The following is an 18996-nucleotide window of genomic DNA, read 5'->3' on the forward strand; positions in this document are numbered from 1 at the left end:
CCGAGCCGTATGTCTAGCTGTCTCCTTGGAGAGGTGAACAACTGTCATTCAGACTCAGGCTCAGCACTCACTGTCTGCTGGATATGAGCCACTGGCAAGAAGATTCAGGATGTGGAGGGGCTGCTGTTGGACTGGGGTGGACAAAGTTGGAAACCATTCCTGAAGAAGGGCTCATGCCCGAAACATCAATTCTCCTGCTCCTTGGATGCTGCCTGACCTGCTGCGTTTTTCCAGCAACACATTATCAGCAAAGTTGGAAACCACACAACACCAGGTTATAGTCCAACAGGTTTATTTAAAAATACAAGCTTTTGGAACGCTGCTCCTTTGTCAGGTAGCCGATGGGGCAGGATACATAGGACACAGGATTTATAATGTATTAGAGAAACTTAGATAGCTGTTAAGTCTTTAATCACTTTGAATGGAGATGCAGGTTTCAATTGATTAATATTTAAATCCCAGAATTTCTTTCAAGTCCCTGCCCCAATACATCTTAAGGTTTTATCAGTAAATAACAAAAAAAGTGACATCTCATTCAGAAAATGTGTAAGAGATATGAGGTTACAGTCTGTCTGTGTTCCAACCTGGAGTCAGATTAGTTTTATTTCAAAGTAGGAATTTATAAAATGTAACATTGACTGACTGCCTCCAGATTGTGTGCTTTTTGAACAAAATACAATATATCTGCAAATACAAATCTGCAAATGCAAATTCACTCCATCGATTTATGTTTGTGTGCACGCACGCACGTGCGTGTATGTGTGTATGTGTGTGTGTCTGTGTGAAAGAGTGACGGGAGGGTTGATAGCGAAAGATGAGAGAATCTCCAACCACACAGCATCAATGTGGACTTCACCAGTTTCCTCATCTCCCCTTCCTCCACCTCATCTCAGATCAAATCCTCCAACCTGGCACTGCCCTTTTGACTGTCCTACTTGTCCATCTTCCTTCCCACCTATCTGCTCCACCCTCCCCTCTAACCTATCACAATCACCACCCACCTGCATCTACCTATCACCTTCTGAACTACCCTCCCTCAGCCCCAGCTCCAGCCCCACGCTTCTATTTATCTATGAACACACCTCTGCCCTGCCCCTCCATTCCTGATGAAAGGCTTCTGTTTAAAACTTCAACTCTCCTGCTCCTCAGATGCTGCCTGACCTGTTGTGCTTTTCCAGCACCACACTTTACAAGTCGGATTTCCAGCATCTGCAGTCTTCACTTTCTCCTGGATCTGAAAGAGCACTTGAAGCTTGAATGAGCACTTCAGGGTCCCAATTGGTGGTAGACTGGTGTTTTAAGATTAGATTAGATTCTCTGGTGTTGTTGAAGCTTGGACTTTCCTGCCAAGGTCCAAATTTAATCAAGGATGGAGAAGAGGCTGGATTAGCTGCCCCACCATCCGAGCTAATAAAGCTTACTTGCCAACTCCAGAGAAGATTGTGCCCAGCGGATTCAGAGCACTGCCCCATCGTCAGGTGACTTCACCTGAAGGACCAACGCTCAGAAAGCTTGTGATCTCAATAAACCTGATGCACTATAACCTGGAGTCATGTGACTTCTGACTTTGTCCACCCAGTCCAACACTGGCACCTCTACATCATGGCTCACAGGTTTGGGAGTGGAGGCTCTTACCTCAGCTACGATTCTGATGGGGAGAGTGTAGAGTTAATAAAATCCCATTGCTCCACAAGCAGAACCAAAGGTATCAATATTTCACATAGTCACTAAAATGGTTCAGTTATTTCTGTTTATCACAAGTATTATAAACAAAAGAGATGTTCCTTTCGTTTCTTTGACGTACTCCAAAAATAATTTGTTTATTAAAACAAACCTTTTTTCAATCAATTGCCAGAACAGTGAGCAACTAAACCACATCCTCTTAATCTCAAACACAGAGTCACACACGGAGAAGGGAAGAGCACACAGCTCTGCAGAGGGTTTGTGGGTGGGATAAATTCAGACAACAGGATAAGGCTGAGGATTTCTCTTCAAGTTAGTTCAGACATTTAGGCCAGAAACACAATCTCTTTTAAAAGCTTCAGGTTGCCTACTTCCCAAAATTATTTGCTTTTCCAGTACACAGCTAAAAAAACCCACTTTGCTATGACCTTTGACACTTTTCCAGCAATCACAAGTTAAATCCCTCTTCAACGCAATAATGTCCAACCAATTCCATTTCCCAATTGTTGTAATCCAGAAACACTGTGGAATACCAGCTTTAATGTTGGTGTGATGTCAAGTGTGTAGGCTGACTATATCAGACCACACTGTAGGCCAGCAGTGAGCCAATCATGTTAACGAGCCCATACTGTAATCCCAGGGTGACATATCTAACATTAGACATAATGCTGCTGTTGAACAATATTGAACAATCCCACCTGTGCACAGAAACACACCAGAAACCAGTTTCAGATTATCCACTGGGCTTGCAGTGTGATTCATTTGTGCAGGCTAGAAATTACATATATTACCACGGAGGGCCCTGTTCTTTCCAGAAAAATGAATATGTCCATACATCTCACCTCTTTAATTGAGGAGAGAATCATGCACTTTGCTAATCATTGCAGCCTTAACGAATCAGATCCTACTTGGCTGGTCTGAGTTTAATCAGTTAAGCTTGATGGTTAACAGCTTCTGCTGCATCTCCATGTCAACCATTATCCAAACAATTTGCATTCTCTTCTCATGCTGTTTATATTGATATTCCCTTTTGAAGTTTAGTTTCTTGTGGCTTAGTCCTGATGAAAGTGGAACAACAACCTTAACTTTTGCATCTCTTTTTAACAATGTGCAAGTTCTGTATCACACAATCATTAGGGTCCCATAGTGCCATGCTAGCATGTCAAGTTTGATTTTTGAACTTAGCTCTGGGAATGGGGCTCCAACCTGGAATCAGTGACTCAGAGGTTAGAGTGAGGGGAAACAGGGAGATGGGGACTGATTGGGTTGACAAACACCTTGGTGTTTGGAAAACTGTTCTTGCTATTTTATACAAATGATCCGGACTTGGGAATTGAAGGTTAATTGATTTAATTTGCTGAGGAAACCAAACTGGAAAGAGCATGGAATTGTTGGGATCAAATCTGAAGGAGTTGGACAATGTAAATGTGTGGGCAGCTTACAACAGACAAAATTCAATACAACTGCACTGCAAAGTAAGAAGGAAAAATGAACAGTACAAATATCTCATCATGGTTTTCCTAAAAAGCAATATCAGCATAAATGTGCCTTCCAGATTCCTGAGGGGTGCTGCGTACTGGGGCTTTTTTATTCCCCTTTGGTGGCTGGTTTGGAAAGTTGAGGTCACTGTAAATGACACTGTCTGAGTTGTCATCTGTGTGCATTGCCAGCCCACCTCTCAGTGATGAAGATTTCTTTTGAAATTCCAATGCTGCGTATGTGATTTCATCATTATTCAGATTGCTTCTTCTCTCTTTCTGTCTTTCTGCTGTGCTCTTTTGAATGTGGTTTATGTTTGCATACACCAAGTTTTCTTCCACTGACGCCAATTCCTAAAATTGAGAAAAAGTGTATTTTTCATTCACTCAAAGGTGATTTGTGATATTATGATGAAAGAGCAATTTCTTGATTATTATTAATCAATATACAGTGATAGAAGACATTATAAATTATTTCCAGTGTAGAATAGGCAATACAACCCACAACTATGTCATCAACATATCTTGCAATTCATTTCATCCTCATGTACTTACCAGCTGCCGCTCTGAATGGATTAGACTATTTGCCTAATAGACTCCTCATGGCAGTGAGCTCCACATTCTAACTCTCTTCAGATAAGATTTCTTCTGAATTCTCTGCTTCTTCATTCCTAGGGAGGGGTTGTGTCAAGTTGCATTGTGAACTTTAAGAGTGAATTTGATCAGCATGTGAAGAAAGATAAAAATCACACAACACCAGGTTATAGTCCAACATGTTTAATTGGAAGCACTAGCTTTCGGAGCGCTGCTCCTTCAACAGGTGGTTGTGAAGCAGGACCATAAGACACAGAATTTGTAGCAAAAGGTGACAGTGTCATGCAACTGAAATGATATATTGAACAAACCTAGATTACAGTGGAACCTCAATTATCCAAATGAGATGGGCAGACAGTATTTTGTTTGGATAATTGATTATTCAGAGAATCACTTTGATCTTAAACAAGGGAAGCCATACTGATCTAACACTGTGCTCTACTGGAGGATTTGTTTAAATCTATAATTTTGACGAGTTGCTATTTAAACAAACTAATCTTTGCATTCTGCAAATTGCAGGTTAAAGTGAGAACAACTAAACCCTTATCATCACATAAATATATGAAATCCCAGCATTAAACAAGGTCATGAACAGCTTCTCCAATCACAAATGCATTTATCAGTGTCCTCAGAACTCAGTGTCGTGATAGAAAGACAGAAGCACTGCTTCACTCATGCGTTTACTTTATCCACCATTTTTCTCATGATCAGCCTGGCAAAGTGATGGGAATAAAGCACTTACATTTGCAAAGTGCTGTGGTAACTAACCCTGAGGTAAATAAAAAACAGTCGCTGTTGGTTGAGGTGCTTGTGTTTCTTCATTTTTGCCAACATTTTCTCATGTTCTTCAGTACAGGAAATCTGAATACACTTACCTGTAATGTTTTTACAGGACCTTGAGATCTTATTTGGATAATCCGAAATTTGGATAATTGATATCTGGATAATTGAGGTTCTAATGTATTGTTATGTCTTTCATCTTTCAGAATGGGTTGCAGGTTTCATTAATATGTAAAGCCCAGAATTTCTTTGAAATCATTCTCAAGATAACTTAAGGTTTTATAAAAAAAGGTGACATCTCAGCTCAGACAATGCATTAAATGTATGAGCTTAGAGTCTGTCTGTATCCCAGTCTTGAGTCAGACTGGTTCTATTTCCAAAGTGGAATTTACAAAATATTCCATGGATTAGCTGCCTGCATTGACTGCCTGCAGATTGTACATTTTTTTGAGCAAAATAGAACCTTAAGTTATCTTGAGAATGTAACTTAAAAGAAGTTCTGGGATTTACATACTAATGTACTGAAATCTGCAACCCATTCTAAAAGATGAAAAACTTAACAACAATCTAGGTTTGTTCAATATATCATTTCAGCTGCATGACTCTGTAATTATTTGTTATAAATTCTTTGTCTTATGGTCCTTCTTCACAACCATCTGATAAATGAGCAGCACTTTGAAAGTTAGTGCCTCCAAATAAACCTGTAGGACTATAACCTGGTGTTATGTGATTTTTAACTTTGTTCAGCCCAGTCCAACTCCACACCTTGTGAAGAAAGCAGGAGTTGGAAGCTGGAATTGGAAAGGTCAGATGAAGAGGCTTGGGAGAGTCTTGTGTGGGGCATAAGAGCCAGCATGCAATAGATGGACAAAATAACTAATTTCTGTGCTGTGAATCCGATGTTCCGCAAATTTCTAAACAATATTCAGCAAGTTAATATTTATTATCCTTACCTGGTCATCATTAAGACTCTCAACTCTCTGATTACACATCATGTAGAATGTACCTGAAACATTACAATACAATTGTTCAATCAACTTTAACAGGAATACTAAATGTTTAAAATCTTCAAACTGAACATGTATTGAAGTGTACATAATCATATACTGAACTACATCACCATCATATCCATTATTCCCATCATGAGTCTGAGATGTGGAAGGAGTCTTAGGAAGATATAGTTTGGAACACGTGAAGGAAGTATGGGGTTAGATGAATCAGAAATTAGACCACACATTTATTCATTAAACGTTTACTGAATAATGATTTTATCAGAAATCTCTCATTCTTGTAGCACAGAGGTAGCGTTCCCACTTCCTAAACCAGGCAACCTAGGTTCATGTCCTACCTGCTCCAGAGATGTTTAATAATCTCGTTGATTATGAAACTATCCATGAAGTCATGGAGAAGGGCACAAAGTTAATATGATGCAGGAACATAATAGCAGTGGAAGGAGAATAAGCATTATTTCTTCAGAGAGCGTAATGGTGGCTCAGTGGTTAGCACTGCTGTCTCATAGCACCAGGGATCTGATTCAATTCCAGCTTCAGGTGAATGTCTGTGTGGAGTTTGCACATTCTTCCCATGTCGATATGGGTTTCCTACAAGTGCTCCAGTTTCCTCTCAAAGTCCAAAGATTTGCAGGTCAGGTGAAATTGGCCATGATAATTTGTCCATAGTGTAGGGGAATGGGTTTGGGTGGGTTACTCTTTGGAGGGTCAGTGTGGACTTCTTGGGCCGAAAGGCCTGTTTCCGTACTGTCGGTAATCTAATCTGATATAATTTTCCTCCAGGTGCTCCAGTTTCCCTCCACAGTCCAAAGATGTGCAGGTTATGTGAATTGGCCATGCTAAATTGCCCATAGTGTTCAGGGATGTGTAGGTTAGAAGCACTGGTCAGGGATAAATGTAGGGTAATGGGCCTGGTTGGGTTACTTTTCAGAGCGTCGGTGTGGACTTATTGGGCCGAATGGCCTGTTGCCACACTGTACGGATTTTATTATTAAAGAATGGTCGCAGATGTGAGGAATTGCCAAGTGGAACATTCAATTTTCAGGGCAATCCCTTCAGCGTCTGCTAGGATGGAGATTCTGTAGAGTTCCCTCATGCAGCTCCTGACTGTACTGGAATATCAGATCTCTAGCCATTAGAAGATCCAACCCTGATATTCTCTTTATTTTCAACTATAAGCTATTGAGATGCAATGGAATAATTGAAGAGAAATAAAAACTCACCCTTGTTGATTTGTCTTAGGTACAAAAGTAGAGTAACACCAAAAACAACCAGAATGGCCCCCAGTACACCGACCACAATGTAAATCAGACTGGGATATTGAGAATAGAAAAGGGACAGTGTTAGTTCACAATCGATCCTTGGTTATTTGACGTAAGAACTACATTAAGAAAGACTTTCATGATCTCAGGACATCCAAAAGCAATGCAGGAAGTGAAGTACTTGTATCAAATGTTGTTTTGGCAAACGTGGTATTCAACTTGCAGAGTATGCTTCCACAAATAATAATTAGGAATTAGGGGTTTGCCCGAAACAATGATTTTCCTACACTTAGGACATTGCCTGACCTGCTGTGCTTTTCCAGCACCACTCTAATCTTGACTCTGATCTCCAGCATCTGCAGGACCTAACTCCGTCTTGTCAATAACTGAATAACAACCGAAGAGCTGACCTATGATCACTTTTGCCTACTTCATTTACACAAACTTATGCAGCAAAAATGCAGATATGACCGCAAATAGAATTTATAAACTTTCAATGCATTTTGAATCAGGGTATTATCTGTTTAAAAACAAATGAATTACATGTGCTGGAGACCTGAATGAAAAACAGAAGTTGCTGGAAAGGTATAATCAGACAATATCTGGGGGTTGCTTCGGGTGTGGACTAGAATTGTGAAGAATTCTGCACTGAGCTATTTCTGCCCAAATGTGGACTAAATCACACTGCGTTTCCAATATTCTTCATTTCTGACTGACACTGAAGTGGCACTTTCTCTTCATCCCCATTGTAACTTCAAAGAATTATTTACTCCGTGTTTATATCACACTTGCAGTTCCTGCAGCTTATTTCTGACAGCTCAGGCTGATGAACTCAGACTAAAGCCTAACGCTGCAAGCTATCTGTCCCTGTGCAGAGATATCACTTCAAACCTTCCTTTTCACCAGCAGGAATGACACTATCCTGAAACGTCACTCAAGATCACAGCAGCAAGGTACGTTTGGGAAGCAGGGGACATCACAGATGGTGTAGTTTAATGGTGAAGTAATGAGGCTGAGCAATACCATCTGAGAGCCAACAAAATAGAAACAATTATTTTCCATTTGTGCTTTTCAAAAACAATTGAACCTTTAATATGGAGCTAACACAGGAGCCCAATATAAACCCAGCACCATTTTCATTACCAAAATAACAAAACTTTCACTTATGTGGCTAAAACTGTTTAAAAAAATTGTTCACCTCACACATGGAATCAAAACAAATAATATCATACTTTTCATGGGGACTCTTTCCTGGGGACTGGTTTTGATTGGTTGAGAAATTTCCACTTGTAATTGTGGAATGTGTAGTTCCTGGTGATGTTGTTGAAGAAATGACACAAGTATATTCCTCACCTGTTGAAACAAGGGAATGATGTTCACATTCATCTCCTTTTCATTTGTAGTTACCGGAGAGAACCTCATGAACAAGTGGAACCTCATTACTTGGGGAAAAGCCTATTTGCTAGCATAGAGTTTTGCATCAATTCCCCTTCCCTGGTAACAATGACACCTATAAGTGGGCTAATTCTACTGAAAATGTTAGAGTCATAGTCAGCGTGGAAATAGATCCTTCGGTTCAAACCATCAAACAAGTTTCCCAAAATAAATTAGTTCCACTTGTCTGCCTTTGGCCCATATCCCTCTAAACCTTTACTATTCATGTATCTATCCAACTATCATTTAAATGCTGTAACTGTACCTCCATCTACCAGGTCCTCTGGCAGCTCATTCCACGTATGAGCCACACTCGGTTGGGGTGGGGAAGGGGTGGTTGGGGGGAGGGGGGGGGGGGAAGGGGTGGTGGGGGGTGGGGGGGTAAAGGCGGTGGCGGGGGGAGCGGGGGAAAAGTTGCACCTCAGGTCCATTTATCATTTTTCTCCTCTTTCATTACACTTATACCCCCTCACTTCGAAGTCTTCATTAGCTCTGCTATTCATCTTATTTATACACTTCATGATTTTCTAAACCACGATAAAGTCACCTCTCAGCCTCCTCCTCTCCAGTGAAAAAAGTCCCAGCCTATCCTTATCACTCAAACCCTCCAGTCACAGCAACATCTTAGTAGATCTTTTCTGAAACCTCTTCAATTTAATAATAACCTTCCTGAAGCAGGGTGACTAGAACTGTACACACGAAACCAAAAGTGGCCTCATCATCATTCTGTACAAGTGCAGCATGATGTTCCAACTCTGACAGTCAATGATCTGATCAATGATGGTAAACATGTGAAATACCTTCTTACCACCCTGTCTACCTGTGATGCAAATTTCAAAAATCCTCTGAGTTTCTCTGTTCGCTAGCACAATCCAGGGCCCTACTTTTAATTGTATAAGTCCTGTCCTTGTTCGTTTTACCAAAAGGCAATAGCTCTCATTGATATAAATTAAACTCCATCTGCCAATCCCCAGCCCATTGGCTCAACTGATCAAGATCCCTTTGTAATCATAGATAACCTATATCACTGTCAACAATACCACCAATTTTGGTGCTATCCATGAACTTACTGACCATGTCTTCTAATCTCTCATTCAAATTATTTGTGTAAATTACACTGATCCCTGCAGAACACCACTGATCACAGTCCTCCAATCCAAACAAATGACCCTCCACCACCACCCTCTGTCTCCTGCCATCAAGCTAATTTTGACTCAACTGGCAAGCTCACCCTGAATCCCATCCCTAACTCTACGTATCAGTCCAATGTGGAACCTTGTTATAATCCAAATAAACGACATCTATTGCTCTGCCCTCATCATTTTTTTGGCTAAAAAATAATCAGTCAAGTTTGTAATACACAATTTCACACACCCTAATCAGTTTGTGGCTCTCCGGATGAATGTAAATTCTCAAAATCCCCTCCAATAACTTATCCACCACTGACGTCAGACTCAAAGATCTATAATTCCTTTGCTTCTCCACACAGCCTTTCCTGAATGAAGGGACAACATTAGCTACCCTCCAGTCATCCGGCACCTCACACGGTGATTGTGGATGACACAAATAGCTCACCTTCGGGGCCCCATAATTTCTTTCCTAATTTCCCACATTGCCCTGGGAGACATTTGATTGGGTCCTAGAAATTAATCCATTGTTACATATTTTAAGACTTTCAGCACTTCCTCTTCGGTAATGTGGACTGTTTTCATGACATCAAAGTTTATTTCCCTGAGTTCCCCAACCTCCTTGTCTTTTTCCACAGTAAAATATTCAAAATATTTGTTTACTTTCTGTCCTATCTACTGTGGTTCAACACAAAGATGATTTTGGCTACTTTGTTTCCTGAATCTGAGAGCTGATGTGTTACATCTGGATTTGTTAAAGGGTTTGGGTTGGTAACTAAAACCAGATATCCTAGGTGTTTAAAACCACAGGTTTCACATGGAGCTGTCACTTACTGATACAGGCAGGGGTTACTTATATCCTCTGAGCTTGCAGGAATAATGGGAAACTCATCCACAGGTACATACCCACCAAAGATTTTCCATCTCCTGAACTGTATGTAGCCATGAGGGAGACAGATGAGGTTCCCCATCTCTAAGGAGTACTCAGCCAACACGGCTTGGGTGTGTTTTAAATGAATTACTTTGCAACAATTAACATGTTAATTCATTATCATTTAATCTTTAATGGCCAGCTTTTGATGCCCATTCCTAATTACCTCAGAATGAGAGGCTTTCTAGATCATTTGAAGAGGGCCGTTAAGAACAAACCACATTGCTGGAGTCCCATGGACAGCAGACCTGGAAAGGATGGCAGGTTTCCTTCCCTAAAGGACATTGATGAATCAGATGGGTTTTGGTACTTTAGAGAATCCCAAATTCCCTCCCATCCTGTGAGTTACTGAGTTGAAGGAAGCAAACAGTTGGAATGCAGCAATATCTAGAAATTAATTTGCATGCAACCAAAAACATTGAAATAATTCTCTCAAAAATCTGGTTGTGTTTAGTAACATTGATTGAGGAATGAATGCTTGCTCAGACACAAGGAGAACCTCTATTCTGTAAATAGTTTACAAATGATGCCATTCCTAAAGGGGGAACAGGTTTTCAGTTTATCGCCTCATCGACTCTGCCTCACCTGCCACAGCAGAGCATTACTTCTCTCTGCTGGGCAGTGGGATCCAGCTGAATTTTAACCCCAAAGGGGAACTGGAACCCCCAACATGCTGGCATCAAAAGTGAGAGTGCAGCCACATGAGCTGCTGCTGATAGTTCCAAATACAGTTCCCATGTGTCACTTCGACTTGATGCTGACTTGGCTTCTTCTCTGACAGCTCAAACAGATCATATCAGGATATGGCTGCAGGCAATATTTACAGATATTTCATTGTCCAACTGATCTCCACTCTATCCCCAATATCTGTCCGAAATCTGGACACAACAGTCACGGGCTGAATTGAAAAATGCAACTTGTCTGTCAATTAAACATTGTTTTAATTTGTGGGGATTATTGGAGGGGTTGCACTGTTTATGCATGCTGTGGATAGTATTTTATGCACCTGTTTATTTTCCAACTGCAGTACAGAGTATTGGTTTAAAACAGAACTGACAATGAAACAAGTGGAGTGCATTTTATAACTTACAGTTTTGCAGAGTGAGATATTAAACATGTGTATCACACTTACCGATGCCATTGGTTTTTATTTTATAACTGCAGTTCTTCTCTGTTACAATGTGGACTGATACATGAACAATTTCACTGGGTTTTGTTCCCTGAGTATTTGAGGCTGTGCAGTAATATTGATGATGTTGCAGTGTGAAGGATTGACAATGTAGATCCAGTTTATTGGTGTCAGAGATCTTTGAATCTTGAGATGGGGTCTTCTCAGACCATGTGTAGTGAATGGGAAGGGATCCCTGGGCAGACTCACAGGAGACTGTCACTGAGCCCCCAGAACATGAGACATTTGGTTGGGATAAATATCGAAGTCCAGGAACAGAGACAGCTTCTGTGGGGAAGAAACAATTATTGAGAGATCAAAGATCAAATATCCTTCAATACTTGGCTAGTTTTCTTGCTGGAGAAAACACTGATCAGACATATCAGCTGAGAGTAATTTTAAAAAATCACTGAAACATTTACCATCAGAGATGTGCAGCTTTATAATAAACATTGGGTCAAGGCCAGGAGCCTCAATCCCACAGCTGTACCATCCTGCATCTCCCCATTGAAGATTCTTGATTGTGACAAGAAATATTCCTTGTGTTTTGTTATCAGTGATTGATGTTCTCCCATTTGGCCAATTTGTCGTTGCTATAACCTTACACTGACGAGTCCATCCTTGACACCAATATTTTGTGTTTGATTGGTACCACCGTGCTTCGTAGTGACAAGATATTGTGATCGCTCTTCCCAAAATTCCCGTTACGTGTTTCTCTGCCCATAAAGCATCTGAAACTGAGGAGACAATATTTCAGAAATTTGACTGGAAAAGAACTCCTTAATACATTTTAATCAGCTACATTGCATCTAGCTCATGGTGAAGTTAATCCCTTCTCAAAGCATCAGGCTGTTCCAAATTCCAAGGGAATGATTGAAACAGTCGGGATATTTTCTTTCCCCACTGGTCGAGCTTTGGGACAATCTTGATTTTGGGTTTGTGCTGCCCGCTGTGGGCTCTAACTCCACCGTGTGTGACATCATCGAAATGTTGTCACCCCGGAGAGCAGCCTGAATGACAAGCCTGGATTGGAGTCAGCTGAGGATCGGTGAAAGGAGGGCACAGGTGCTGAAGGGTCCTTACTGTGACTGGAGGAGAAGGGGCTGTGTGTAGACTTATGGTGGGCTCAGGGGCTACATTTCCAAAGCTCATGGGGCCGATACAACAGGTGACCCAGGATGATGATGGGAGACCTCAAGTGGGAGAAGAAGAGAATTGAAATTCAGCAAGGGATGGTTCACAATGGGAGAGAGACATCAATGTGCAGGATCTTGAGGGCAGTAAAGGCAGGATGGTTTGTAATCACACATTGTTGTCAGTGTGAGGAGAGAAAAATAACAAAATTATTTACAGACTTTTCCTGAGTGATGCTTAATGAGAAAATGTTTAAATTGCTGCCACATTGTGTCCCGGTGTGGAAGAGGAACAGCCTGTTGATGACGGGGTAAATTTACTTCAATAAATAGCAGACTAACAGGCTTGTTGGGAGAACCGTCCTTTGTGTGGGAAGAATTCTCAAGCAAAATGACAAAAAGGGTTTTCAACCTCAGTGAAGAGATGGAGAAGAGAGAAGAAAGGGAGGAATACACATGAATGATGAAAGGTGATGAAAGCCAGGAAACAGAGACCTTATTGGATAAAGGAAGCTTTGAAAGAAAGAGAATTGTGAAACCAGAGGGATGCACACTTCAGGTTTCTATCTGTGAAGTATTCTGCATGAAGTTGGTGGGTCAGAGCCACAACATGTTTCAGGAAGGTTTCATGGAACAGAATTCATTGCGTTGTAGCCGAGAGTCATGCAACATGGGAATTTTAATCTTGAGTGTTTCAAAATCATTAATGGAGAGATTGCAATGAAGAACAATACTTTTATTGCAGTGTTACATTATAACATGTAAACCAATGGGATTGAAAGCTAGTAAACAGCCTGATTCAAGTTAGACAGAAAGGAAAAAAAAGCTTTGTTCTGCAAAAAGAAGTGTAAAACGTCCATCTGCTTATGTGACTGAGCCTCACAGATGAATACTTAATGAACTGCATTTCTAAACTAAAATAACAGAAATAAAAGCAAACTCAGGATGTTTTGTTTGAGGGCTTATTTCCACCCCAGTTTTAGTGGCCAATGAACATTGAAAATTTTGGGCAAATTAAGATAATTATGATGCTTTATTATTGATTTGAAATCAGCATTATTTGTCCTTTTTATTTAATTGATAATTAATGCTGCTCTGAAGTATTTGGGAACTCTGCCACTTGGGATGATGATATGTTCAGGAGAGGCAGTACATTTTGTAATGTTGTACAGGTATGCATGGGGCAGACAAAGCACATGCTGTGTCTGTTTTCTGCAGCTTATCACTTGCCTGAGTTGTTGCAATGTGAAGGGTGGCAACCTGCATTGAAGAACCATGACTTGGAATCTCAGCCAGTCTGCTCCCTGCCCTGGGCATGTTGGAAAGATTTGCAGGTTGATAATAAACCTGTTTGACTTTGTGAGAATACACATTCCTTTGCAAAATGTGCTGAATGAGAATCAAACTCTCAGCATTTGACATGGCAATAACAATGTTACCCATTGTGTCACAACCTCTGCCTTTATCCCTTTATACATCTTCAGCAATTTAAACATTTCCACTGCAATATCCTCACACTGGACTTCAAGAAACATTGGATTAGTGGTGCTGGAAGAGCACAGCAGTTCAGGCAGCATCCAACGAGCAGCAAAATCGACGTTTCGGACAAAAGCCCTTCTCGTCGATTTCGCTGCTCGTTGGATGCTGCCTGAACTGCTGTGCTCTTCCAGCACCACTAATCCAGTATTTGGTTTGCTGCATCTGCAGTCATTGTTTTTGCCTTCAAGAAACATTGGTTATGTGAATATACAACTTAGATGATCACTCACCGGGAATGGAACAGATGAGGAGAATCAAAGTCCACATTGATTTATTCACAAAGTTCATGATGTCAGTCTCTCAGCTCTGTTTCTCACTTTGAAATAAGTGTGGACTGCAATGTCTACATGAAGTTAAATGAGTAAAAGGATATCGGAAACCAGCTTCTGAGACCACAGTGAGCCAGAGGGTGCAATTTAACCCTAAAGACATTTTTCTTCGATCAGTTATATTCAATAGAAGAACTAACTTCATATTCATTGAAACAATAGAAAATTCTGAAATCAAGACAGTTAATGCATTAGGTGCAAGGTAATGTTGACCCAAGCTTAGTATTTATCGTGAAATCTCAGGTGAATGATAACTAGCTTATTCTCTCATGCTCTCAAATTTCAACAATAATTTTTGGCAAATATAGATTTCTTTTCCAAAAATTAATCATGCAGCTAAAAAAGAACTGTTTTGAACATTTTGTCTGTTTGCAGAATCTGCCTCCTGTTAGTGTTGAATAAGTATTGTGTTCGGATCTGAACTCCTAGATATGCAGGAGAAGGACACCCTCTGTTCGATTTCCACTAGATCCAAGTAAACAAGACATGCGGCCGACTTCAGACAGAGAAAGGAACTCAACAAGAGAGGAAAAATTCAGGGGGAAGTGAGCTGTGATTGAGTAACTGGGAGTGAGCTTCAATTCCAAGGTGAGGATCCCTCTGGTGAACCGATTAACATGGGGCTTTGTATTCACCAGGACATGGTTGATGATGAGTGAGTCTGGTGAACCAAGCTGGGTTTCACCTTTGAGAAGATTAAAGGGACTGACACCCTTCACCAACCGTGCTCATCCCCAGCCCCAATGGTGAAGGCAGTGCCCCCACCTTAACCCTTAATATGGAAGGAGAGTCACTGGAGTCATTACCCAGAAACTGAACCAACGAGGACCATCGCAATGCTCTGTCTGGGAAACAGAAACAATACGTTGGATAAACTCCTGGAGAACACTTGGAATCATTTTGGGGTTAATACCCCAATGGAAATGAAACCCCTCTGCTGTCAGGTCACCAGTGTCTGAGTGTCAGAAACAGAGAGCAGAGATCCCCAGCCCCTGAATGACATGGACACTGTAGAATCAGTTGGAAAAATAGACCAGATTGAAAAATTAGATTCTGTGATGAAACAGTGAAGGCAGCAGTTATTAACAAAGTGAAGAATATCTGATCTAATTGTCTGGGATCCTGTAAAGTGACTTGCTCAGTGTCAAAGCCATATCCTGGTAGACAGGCACTCAGCAGTTTTTAAAAGACCGTTCTTCTGAGACAAACAATTGCAGGACCTGGAGCTGCCACAAATCCCCTTCCCCATTCGGATGGATGTCCCATTTGCTCTGGAATGGTGCAGTGACCCACCCACAACATGGACATGAGCCTGTCCCAGGATGTTTCCTTCCCAGAGATTGTGATCAAAGGGCTGGGTCTGAAAACTCTCAGTACAGCCTTGAATGACCCAGAGTGTACCACCCACAATATCCTGTTTATTAACACTTATTCTCATTGTACCTCCATGGGTATCTATCACACATTCCCCTTGATAATATTCGCACTTTTCTTATAGTGCCAAACGACAATGAACATCAAACTATGCAACAAGTGTGGAAACTTATTTTTTACACCTCAACTTCTCAGAAATGGACAGCACAGTGTCTCAGTGGTTAACACTGCTGTCTCACAGCCCCAGTTCCCTGGGTTCGTTTCAAACCTTGGGTGACTGTCTGTGTATATTTTGCACATTTTTCATCTGTCTGTGTGGGTTTCCTCAAGTTGCTAAAGTTCTTTTCCCACTGTCTACCCATATGCAGGTTAGGTGGAATGGTCATGCTGAATTGCCCATTGTGTCTAGGGATGTGCAGTGTCAGTGGGTTAGCCATGGGAAATGTGTGGCTATGGGAACAGAGTGGGGTTCTGGGTCTAGTGGGAAGTTCTTCAGATGGCTGGTGCAGACCAGATGGGCCAAATGGCCTCTTTCTGCACTGTAGGGATTCTAGAATTCTCAGTTACATTCCTCATTGCCCAGGAACCTGTTTGAGGGTTTAATGGAATGAGCCCAAACTGAATGTGTGTTCATTTACAATGAGCCATTCACGTGCACCATGCTGCTGATAGAACCTTTTTGAGAAACAAAGTAATTTTGGGGGAAACATTATTTTACCAGATTTAAATTTTAATTTGATAACATTTTAAAATTATTCAATTCCTTTGAAGTTAACTTGAATTGTAAGGTGTGGGATAGAAGTTCAAATTATTCCAGAATGATAGGTGGATTTGCAGCTTTCTAAATACAGTGAGTTGAGAAGCACATTCATTTCTTTCCAAACCTTGTCATTAGTGTGTTATTGAATATGGCAAGTTGGATTCATACAGCATCTTCAAAAATGTGAAACTGGAGGAGAGATATAGATGAGTGTAAGTTGGAAGATTCAAGGCCAGCTGGAATGATGTTGGAATGATTGAGCGTGAAGCTAACAACATCATGGATGAGTTGATGTGCTTATGGGTGTGAGGGAGAGAGTGTGTACATATATAGAACACAGAATATAGAACGTTACAGCACACTAAGTGCTCTTCAGCCATCGATTTTGTGCTGACCTGCGAAACTAATCTGATTCCCATCTAATCGACACTGTTCCATTACTATCAGTGTGTATGTCCAATGCCCGTTTAACTGCCCTCAATATGGATGAGTCCACTACTGTTATAGGCAGGCCGTTCCACATCCCTACTACTCTCTGACTGAAGAAACTACCCCTATATTTGTCGCGAATCTATCACCCCTCAATTTAAAGCGATGTCCCCTCGTGTTAGCCATCACCATCCAGGAAAAAGGCACTCACTGTCCACCCTATTTAATGCTCTCATTATCGTATATGAGCAAGAGTCGGGGTGTAGAATTCTGGCGGTGAGTCACTGTGATAGACATCTCCTTCCCAATGACAAAGTTCATGAACTTTTTGAAGGCTTTTGGAAGAGTTTTTTTAATGTCCCCCGTTATAACACTTGATGATATATTCCTTGACTCTTGAGTAATTTGTCACACAGTTCCAGGATTATCTGGAATGTTCCGTGCTGTAGGAACGTTAGCTCCAGTTTACAGCAGCTTAAATGATAACTTTTTTCTGGTCCTTTGCAATGTGCCCTGTAGATTAATTGACAAAGCATCTCTCAGTTTTTCGTTAAAAACAATGGCTGCAGATGCTGGAAACTAGAGTCTGGATTAGTGGTGCTGGAAGAGCACAGCAGTTCAGGCAGCTTCCAAGTAGCTTCGAAATCGACGTTTCGGGCACAAAAGGGCTTGTGCCTGAAACGTCGATTTCGAAGCTGCTTGGATGCTGCTTGAACTGCTGTGCTCTTCTCGCACCACTAATCCATTGTCTCAGTTTTTGCCTGTCCTCGGGAGAGGTATATACCACAGAGTAAGAGTTATAACAGGGGACAAGTCAATTAAAATATGATTAGACAAGATTGAAGATACATAGGATGGGGAAGGAAACTTCAAGGGATGGGCACAATTGAAATGCGGAGCTTATTCAAGGAACAACTACTGTGGATCCTTGATAAGTATGTACTTGTCAGGCAGGGAGGAAGTTGTTGAGCGCAGGAGCTGTGGTTTACTAAGAAAGTTGAATATCTTGTCAAAACGAAGATGAAGGCATATGTTAGGATGAGATGTGATGGCTCAGTTAGGGCGCTTGAGAGTGTCAGGGGAGTCAGGAAAGACCTAAAGTCAGAGATAAGAAGATCCAGGTGGAGACATGAGAAGTTGTTGGAGTATAGGATCAAGGAAAACCCTTAGGCTATCTACAGCTCTATCAGGAATAAAAGAACAACTGGAGCGAGATGAGGATGAATCAAGGCTAGTGGGGGAATTGGTGCATGGAGTCAGTTGAGATAGGAAAAGCACTAAATGATTACTTTTCATCAGTATTCACAGTAGATAAAGACAATGTTGTTGAGGAGAATACTGAGATACAGACTGCTAGACTGAATGGGATTGAGGTTCACAAGGGTGGGGTATTAGCAATTCTGGAAAGTGTAAGAATAGATGCGTCCTGGGCCAGATGGAATTTATCTGTGGATTCTCTGGGAAGCTGGGGAGGAGATTGCTGACCCTTTGGCTTTGATCTTTATCTCATCGTTATCTCCAGGAATAGTGGACAGTGAGTGCCTTTTTCCTCAGTTAGTGGTTGCCAGCATGAGGGGACATAGCTTTAAATTGAGGGGTGTTAGATATAGGACAGAGGTCAGTGGTAGTTTCTTTACTCAGAGTGGTAGGGATGTGGAATGCATTGACTGCAACAGTAGATTCACCAACTTGAAGTGCATTCAAATAGTCATTGGATAGGCATATGGAAGAGAATGAAATAGTGTAGGTTAGATGGGTATCAGATTGGTTTCACAGGTCAGCACAACATCGAGGGCTGAAGGGCCTGTACTGCGCTGTAATGTTCTATGTTCTATGTTCCTCTTTGAAATTTGTAAACTACATCACATTCAGACAGGACCCCTATAAATCTGTCCACTCTTTGTTCCATCCACATCAAACAATGTCCTTCAAATGGACCAGGACCCACAACATTAGCCTTCAGTA

General features: G+C 41.2%; 1 protein-coding gene across 1 annotated transcript; it reads right to left on the reverse strand.

The window, feature by feature from the left end:
- Positions 1-3203: 3203 nt before the first annotated feature.
- LOC140467121 (uncharacterized) lies at positions 3204-14406 on the reverse strand. The gene is made up of 5 exons (XM_072563187.1): positions 14370-14406; positions 11890-12204; positions 11432-11755; positions 5489-5541; positions 3204-3515 (listed from the first exon to the last, which is right to left on the reverse strand). The coding sequence occupies exons 1-5, from the start codon at positions 14404-14406 to the stop codon at positions 3204-3206; spliced, it is 1041 nt and encodes a 346-aa protein (XP_072419288.1).
- Positions 14407-18996: the final 4590 nt, after the last annotated feature.

Source organism: Chiloscyllium punctatum, chromosome 45, assembly GCF_047496795.1.
Source record: "Chiloscyllium punctatum isolate Juve2018m chromosome 45, sChiPun1.3, whole genome shotgun sequence".
Lineage (NCBI taxonomy): Eukaryota > Metazoa > Chordata > Chondrichthyes > Orectolobiformes > Hemiscylliidae > Chiloscyllium > Chiloscyllium punctatum.